Source organism: Sinocyclocheilus grahami, unplaced genomic scaffold (assembly GCF_001515645.1).
Source record: "Sinocyclocheilus grahami isolate Dianchi unplaced genomic scaffold, SAMN03320097.WGS_v1.1 scaffold53.1, whole genome shotgun sequence".
NCBI lineage: Eukaryota > Metazoa > Chordata > Actinopteri > Cypriniformes > Cyprinidae > Sinocyclocheilus > Sinocyclocheilus grahami.
In genome coordinates, this window is record NW_015505232.1 from 1,131,505 (window position 1) to 1,140,077 (window position 8,573).

At 35.2% G+C, this 8,573-nt stretch overlaps 1 protein-coding gene across 1 annotated transcript; it reads left to right on the forward strand.

Moving 5' to 3' along the window:
• The first annotated feature begins 664 nt into the window (after window positions 1-664).
• acer3 (alkaline ceramidase 3) lies at window positions 665-6,121 on the forward strand. Its single transcript, XM_016269620.1, has 9 exons — window positions 665-882; window positions 3,342-3,452; window positions 3,597-3,649; window positions 3,800-3,852; window positions 4,333-4,414; window positions 4,984-5,019; window positions 5,368-5,426; window positions 5,584-5,685; window positions 6,022-6,121. Exons 1-9 carry the CDS (start codon window positions 780-782, stop codon window positions 6,119-6,121), a joined length of 699 nt encoding a protein of 232 aa, XP_016125106.1. The 5' UTR covers window positions 665-779.
• The last annotated feature ends 2,452 nt before the right edge of the window (window positions 6,122-8,573 follow it).

Genomic DNA, 8,573 nt, shown 5'->3' on the forward strand with positions numbered 1-8,573 from the left:
TTCATGTAATTACCTACTTTTTATAGAGTGTTTCATTATTACTGGCCAAGGAAAGTTGATTTTTTTCAAGTTTTGAATGATTTTATGGTTTATTAATATTAATAAAGGGAGACATATTACACTTTTATAGAGCAGTCTAGTCTATATAATGTTTTTTGGCTCTATTTTAGGTATTTCCATAACTAGTTTTGGCCAGATTACCCATTTTAAATAAGGTATAGACCCACTAAATGAACGGGTCCATATCGGATCCGGTCCGGATGAGTTACTTAATCAGCGGGTCCTGATCGGATCCGGTTCGGATAGTTTTCTTTATCAACGGGTCCGGATCGGATCCGGGCCGGATGAACCGCTTTATTAGCGGATCGGATCCGTAATCCTTATCTGTTCCGGATCCGTTGCGCTGTGCAAGTGGACTCCGATACGGACCCGTTTTGCGGATCCGTTCCGGAGCTTATGGTGACTCCGGGGCGGATCTGCTCCGGAGTCATTTTGCTATCTGGGTTGGTAATCTGGCCCCTTGGTATAAAGGAGAAAAAATGCTGGCCCTAGTCACTATCAAAGTTGCCCATCCCTGCGTTATATACGTGCGCTGTCCTTTAAAGGTGCACTAAACTAGAGCAACGATTACTTCGGTATATTGAGTTACAGAAGGCTATTGTTTGCAGTGCAACTGTTATCGCACGTAGGCCTGTTCAGATTGGATGGAGCTCTGAATCCGTTACCGTACAGGCAGCTCCTCCCTCCGCCTGTCAGTCCTATCTGCTCTCCCTCTCATCATGGCTCCGGCCGCGGACAGGCCGGGCTACTGGGGAACACCGACCTCAACTCTCGACTGGTGCGAGGAGAATTATGTGGTCTCGTATTACATCGCAGAATTCTGTAAGTACGTTTGAACGGCGGGCTTGTGTTCAGTACACGCGGTCCATTGTCGTGTAGGACGGTAAACACGGATGTTAAAACAGAGAGAGGAGCATTGTCGAACCGTACTATGAGAAGACGTGATATGTAATATTCATGAGGGAGTCATCCGCTATTGGACGACTACGAGGCGTGGTCAGCATAGCCTAATTAATATTGATTAGGCAGGTCTTCTCCATTGGAAGGGTTCGAAGCAACGTCAAAACAACGTAATTAATATTAAAAAGCCACGCCTTGTTCATAGCAAAGTTCCAAAGCAACGTCAGCGTAACCTAATTAAAATTCATATAGCCATAGTAGGATTCGTAACTTGGCAGCCGAGGCCAGCGACCCTCTGTCCGCGCTGCACTTGTATCATAAAGCTTAATAACAAATAAGAAATCCAAACAAATGACCGGAAAGAGAATGAATGAAACCCAGTGTGTGGCAATATTTGGGGAGGAGCTCGTGCCGCCGATACAGATTCTCAGTGAAATCACAAGAGTGTGACCACGTAGATGTTTTCTTATGTTAATCGTTCTTTAATTTGCTTTAATTATAAACTGACTATGAATATATGGTCTAAAAATGTGAGCAGTGACTCGAATCAGAGCTGCTAATGAAGCTAAGTCAGTTGAACGTGTTGAGTGTAACCAGCAACATAACTCACTCGTACTGTAAATATGCATGCCAGATTTAGTGAAGCTGTATACTTGATAATTCTACTCATACCTACTATAATGCTACAGTAATTGCGTGGAGTTTCGTTGGTCTCTGCTGACCAGCTGAAGATGGTTTGCAGGTCTTGGCTGGTACAGTTGGTCTGATCAACCGGAAAGTAGTTGATGAATAATAATAATGTAAAGCTACATTCTAAGTAAAAACTGAAAAATGCAACAATTGTCTAAAATTCAGCTGAATAATTCAATTACAGTCCTAATATTCAAGAAAAAAAAACTGATATGTGAGATCCCAAATATAAATAAAAAAAATTGTGATGTGAACAAAGTAATTTTAACAAATATATATCTAACAAAAATAATGAGGAATATTTTGTCATGGCCAGTATGAAATATTTATAGGCAGCATTTGTTTCCATTTTCTTTTGTTGGTTTGTTTCTTTCAGACATACTTATTAACTAAGCAACAATTAAAAAATGTTCATTACCATTAATATAATTAGAATGAGAAATCATATAATGAAGGATAGAAAGGAAAACTGCATTAAACACTAAGATGGTTTTCTGATCTAGTTGGTCCTCTCGCCTGATCAGTCAAAAAGTACCCAAAGCCACTGTACCGTGAATGTATGGTACAGTATGCATTAAAGTACCATCAGTATATTTTTGTAATAATAATATAATATCTAAACAGTTTAATTACATTACTTTCACAATACAGATTTGAACTGAGAGAAGTAGATTGCCATACTGGGAACTTTAGTTTGACTGCTGATATATGACAGTATGGAAGGACACCGTGTACTTAGCCATTACATCTCCATATTGTTTGCTAAAGTAGATTTCAGGTCACTCTGATAAGTTGGTCAAAGGGCACAAAGTGATAGTTAACATCTGTGAACATTAATACTAATAGAGCTTGAATTCCAGCTGTAATTTCCTACAGGGTTTTAGGATAGCGGTGTTTGATTTAAGAATGAAATAGTCTGATTATTTGAGCTTCATTTTAAAACATAAATTACACAGTCATATTTCAAACATAAGTTTAATCGCTGCTAGAACCAACAGGAATTTCAGTGTCATCGAGATCAGAGGGGCCTTTGCTGTCCAGCGGGAACCTTTTGCCTTGTGAAGGAATGTGCCATGTTCAGTATGACGAGCCGTATATCCAAACAGTGAAACAATAGGCCTGTACACACCGTGTTAGGGCTTTCTAGCATAGGTTTAGTTTTCTTGGACTCAGCAAAGAGGCACGATAGCAGTCTGACAGCTGCTGGTGGTGCTAAGAAGCCAGTTTGGATGAAGTTCACTCATCTATTGTTCATATCCATTCAAGTGGAAGTTCATGGCAGTTTTTACTGTTATCGTTCATAGAATAACTCATAAATATGACTTATATAGGAATAGTTCACCCAAAAATGTAAGTTTGCTAGAAATGTATTCAGCCTCAGGTCGTCCAAGATGTAGACGAGTTTGTTTCTTCAGATTTGGAGAAATTTAGCACTACATCAGTTGCTCACCAACGGATCCTCTCCAGTGAATGGGTGCTGTTTGGACTCTCATTCTGACGGCACCCATTCACTGCAGAGGATCCATTGGTGAGCGAGTGATGTAATGCTAATGTTCTCCAAATCTGAAGAAACAAACTCTACATCCAGGATGGTCTGAGGGTGAGTTCATTTTCATAAAATTTTTGGGTGAACTATTTCCTAATATTTAAATTCATTAAAATAAAAAACTTTGTTTTTTTGCTTTCTCCAGGGAATACTGTCAGTAACCTGATAATGATCCTACCCCCCATTTATGGAGCCATTCAGACGTGTAAAGACGGTTTGGAAGTACGCTATGTGTGGTCCTTTTTAGGACTTGCTGGTAACGTATCTTTCACGTGATTTTATATAAACACAAACCTCATTTTTTAGGAAGTGACCTTTCACCCAGTTATTCAAGACTGTATTTCCTAAACAAACAGAGATAAAATGTAACGTTTTTATGTTGTCTCTCTTTTCGCTACAGCCGTAGGTATTGGTTCATGGAGCTTCCACATGACACTACAGTATGAAATGCAGGTAAGCTGGACTTTTCTTCAGCCTTTCAAAATGTGCATCTTGTTGTTATTTTCACTTTCATTCTCATAGCCACAGAGCTGCTTCTCTAACGGTACATCCCCAAAGCAATAGCAGTAGTTAACAAGCCTCTGGATTGTCTTTTGTTTTTAGCTACTAGATGAGCTGCCGATGATCTACAGCTGCTGCGTATTTGTCTACTGTCTGTAAGTTGACATTTCTTACACCTGCAAAGTCACAATGTCTGCCTTGCCTTCAACTTTGACCTCTGAACACTCATCATAAGCTTAATGAGGATCAGATGCTGTATGGACAGAAAATTATTTTTTATCATTAAGATTTTGGATTTCTTTTGCCATTCAAAAGTTTGGGGTCGGTAAGATTTTTTTGAAGCAAGTCTATGATCTCCAAGGCTGCATTTATTTGATTATAAATACAGTAATATTGTGAAATATTTTTAGTTACAATTATTAGTTTATTTGATACAGATGTTTTTGTTTGTAAATTAGAAATGGCTTTACTGTCACCTTTGATCAATTTAATGCATCCTTGTTGAATAAAATCTTAATTTCTGTCCAAAAAAAAAAAATTAATGACCCCAAACTTTTGAAAGGTAGCACATGATTGTAGGCCAATTACTATGGATGTTTTTTTCTGAATCTGAATGCATATCTCACATATTACAGATATGAGTGCTTCAAGCAAGAGCGTGCCGTTAACTATTTGTCAATTACACTTTTGCTGACCTTCAGTATTATTGTTAGTGTGGTAAGTTTTTTTTTCTTTAATGTTCTAAATTTAAATATATATATATATACACACACAGTGGGGCGCAAATGTCAGAAATTTCTAAAAAAAAAATATTTAATAACCTTTTCATTTCAAATAAAATTATCAATATATTTTGCATTGAAATAAAAAAAAAAATAAATTTTAAATAAAACATTAATATTTCTTAATATGGCATTCATATTATCGAGCATTATTGAGGAATGTTATTTATTTTTTATTTGGATATCCATTAGCTTCCATAAAGTGGCCATGACACTTTGCTAAAAAATGCTCAAAGTAAAAATAACAATGGGAAAAAAGTGACCTAGAAATACTGCAAAATCTTAATAAATATTTCCTCTTTTTCATATTAAACTTTCATTGTTTTAATTTTGTAGAAATTCTACAACATTGCTTATTTAATTTTTTTTTTTTTTTTTATGAATAAAATCCCAGATTTTCAGTGCAGTCTCAGTCCCCACTCTTTATGTACTGTATATATTATTGATATTTTTAGGTATTTTTTCCTCCATGCTCAAGAAGTGCATTTCATTTATCTTTTGCAGGTTTACCTGATATGGAAGGAGCCTGTGTTTCATCAGGTGAGGCCTGACTAAACATTTAATGCTGCATTAAAAACCTCTCTATTTTGGTTTATCCTATGTTGTCAGGTGATTTTGAGAGCATGACAATGTTGTGTCAAAACAGCTTCTGCAGTCAGTATTTGTTGTCTGTTTCTATTGTTGAAAGGCATGACAGTAGGGTGTGACTCTGTTCATGCTCAGGGTGTTGAATGGTACATGACTGTCTATAAACGCAATGCTGTGATCTCTTTGTTTAATACGACCAGCACATCACTGTCATGTAAAGCGCAATTATATTGTATTATTGTTTATATAGCAGATGGTGCTAAATACACAGGTTAACAACAGTTTTATAATTTCCCCCAGGTCATGTATGCCGTACTAGTGGCTTTCTTGGTGATTCGCTCTGTTTTCATAGTCACTTGGTGAGTGAATGAATCTTTATCACTTCCAAATCTGTATTCACTGCATTTGAAGCTTGTTTTACTTTCTATGATGTGAGATATTTCCAAGTGAAACATTACATGCATTAATCTGTACGAAGGTAAATAAGTGCATTAACATCTTGTCTGTGCTTTGCAGGGTGTATCCATGGCTCAGAGCCCTCGGCTTTACATCATTAAGCATCTTCCTGTTGGGATTCGTATTATGGAACATCGATAATATCTTTTGTGACTCTCTAAGGTAGATCTACATTTGCATTACATTACGTTTATGCATTTAGTATCGTTTAAATCTTAGTAAACTAAGGTAACATTTTAGTTTACAAGAAAGTGCCAAATTAAATATGAAAATATTTTATATGTTAATTTTCAAAATCAACATTTAATGTTGTTAAATGTTTTTAAATAATGAAAATATGCATGAATGATATTTACACACACACATTTACATATTCCTAAATATTCGAATATTTTGTGTATTCATATTACTTAAATCACTTGTTCTGTGGTTGACCAAGCAAAATGAGAGCAGATGAAAAACAGAAGAGGTCATTGTTTGTCACTGTTTTTGGTTCAGAACCACACGGCAGCAGCTGCCCCCTGTTTTCGGAGCAGTTACGCAGCTTCATGCCTATCTAATGATTCAGATAAAAGTAAGAGGTCAACATTTTCTCTAAGAGTACAAACGAACTAACAACAGCAAAATTACCACTATCACTGCAGTTTAGTGCCTAAATCCACTAACTCGGTTGTTTAGATAATAGGCAATACATTTTTGGACCTTTTAATCACGCTTATGACTGAAATGGTGAGTTATAATAATGGAATATTGTGGCTAACCTTCCCAGGATTGTCCTGTAAAGCTGTGTAATGATTTATGTATGTTATGTGTGTTTTGTGATTGTTCTTTTCCTTTTTTTGGCACATTAAAATCCATGTTGCCAAAACATTAAACATGGTTTTAATTAAACTTGTTTGTCTGTATAAGCAAAACATTTTATATTCATATGTAACGTTCCTGAAAAGCATGAAAAGAAAAACTTTGAAATATAAAGTTATTTTTAACATATATTTAACATAACATTTTAGTAACATTTTAGCCTATGCTGTTATTAAACTAAAACCTAACTTAACCTAATCTTAAGCACTTCTCAATAATATACAGTGATATTATTTTTTAATTATAGGCTATTAAGCTATAGACGTTGTTTTAATAATTCAACAAATTGAATTAATGTACTTGATTAAACACGATAAAAGCATCCTTTTAATTTCACAAATTCTTTGTTAACACCTGTACATTTCTAAAGTTGTTAATACGTGAGAAGGCTGTCACATGAATAATATTCGTTCAGTGTTTATGCAAAAAATATGAAAATGTATGTGTGCTAGAACTACATTTTAAATAGGCTATGAGTTCCTACGATTAATGAGTTCAGGTTGGAATGGTAAAACACACCTGGCCACCGTAAAAACAATGGCTGTATCAGTGTTGTAACAGTATGGGGCGCCACCATAGTGAACTCTATCCTACACAGCTGTAAGACAGAGATTCAGTGAGTCATTTCCTGCCTTGGAAAATAAGCATGTATGAACCTCTGGAGCTCAGACGCTCAGGTAACAGTGTTGCCAACTTAGCAATTTTGTTGCTAAATTTAACAACTTTTCAGACTACCCTAGCAACTTTTTCTTCCAAAAGCACCTAGCAACAAATGTAGCTATTTTTTAAAATTTATTTGGCAGCTTTTAGCAACTTTTGATAAGTGACTCAAATGATAAAAAGGCACAATTTACCATTTAAATTACACAAAAAGAGGAAACCAAAGATGCCTAGCAGTACACACGTTACAGGAATTAAGTTCGCTGCTATTTGCAATTGTTTAATAGTAATAATAATAATAATTGAATACTGTTATTTTTCATTTATGAGACACTTTGTTAGTAGCTTGTACCTGCGATTGTTGATGAGTTAGTATAAGAAATATATGCAGAAAAATGGAAAAGGTGCTAGTAACTTTCCAGGACATTATCCGTTATCCGTTGTAACCCGAAAACACAAAATACAATGCGTAATTAAAAATGCAGGTACAAAAACCTGTAGAATAAATCCAGAAAATTCCTTTATATTAACACAGTAGATTGTGCATTATTTTTTACTTTTCTTAGAGTGCAGCATACTAACTAACTACTAATAAACTGCTTTAAAGTATAAAACTTAAGTTGTAATCGTTCAAAAATGTGTAAGTTTTCGATAATTCAATGAATTTAAAAATAGTTATTTATATTTTAATATTATATTATGCAATTATATTGCTACGAACAAATCTAAATTTACATATATAAAATATATATGTTTTTGCTGAGATTTGACACAATTTTGCATCGTGATTACGTAATAACGTCATCACGCAATGTCATCACAACGTAATTTAGCAACTTTTAGAAACAGATCAACCTTCCTTTAGCAACTTCCCCTGAAAATTAGTTGGCAACACTGTCAGGTAAACTGAGGAATTCTACATGACGTCAGAGATTTCAGGTGAACACTTGTTTTCAGTTGCTTACATGCAGTGTTGCCAATTTAGCTACTTTGTAGCTAGATTTAGCGACTTCCCCGCCCCTTTTGTGACTTTTTTCAAAAGTTTAGGGACAAATATAACAACTTCTTGGACAAACCTTATCTAAGTTCTCATCTTGCCCACGGATCTACGTTCATCTTTATATAGATCAGTGAATTTTCCATTGTGATGTCATCTAGTGACATTTAGCTACCAGTTTTAGCTACTTTCAATTGAAAGCAGTTGCATCATATTTGTCAACAGTGTAATGAATCAGCTCATGAGGAAATATGAATAATTAACCATAACTAGTTATAATTAATTATTCATATTTTAGATCCGCTGTAGATATTTAGCTGACCTCTCAGGGTCAACTGTCTTGTCAATTCTAAGAACGTTAGTTTCCTGGTTAAGAAAAATAACTTCCTTACTGTACAATTCTACAAAAGCTTGTAGACAAAAGCTTAATCTGCATGATTAAGTGACTCCAGTTATAAGCAAACAATGAACCATGTCAAGTGTGAAACAAGTAAGGTAGTAAGGTTTACGTAAACACTTAAACTAGTCTAAC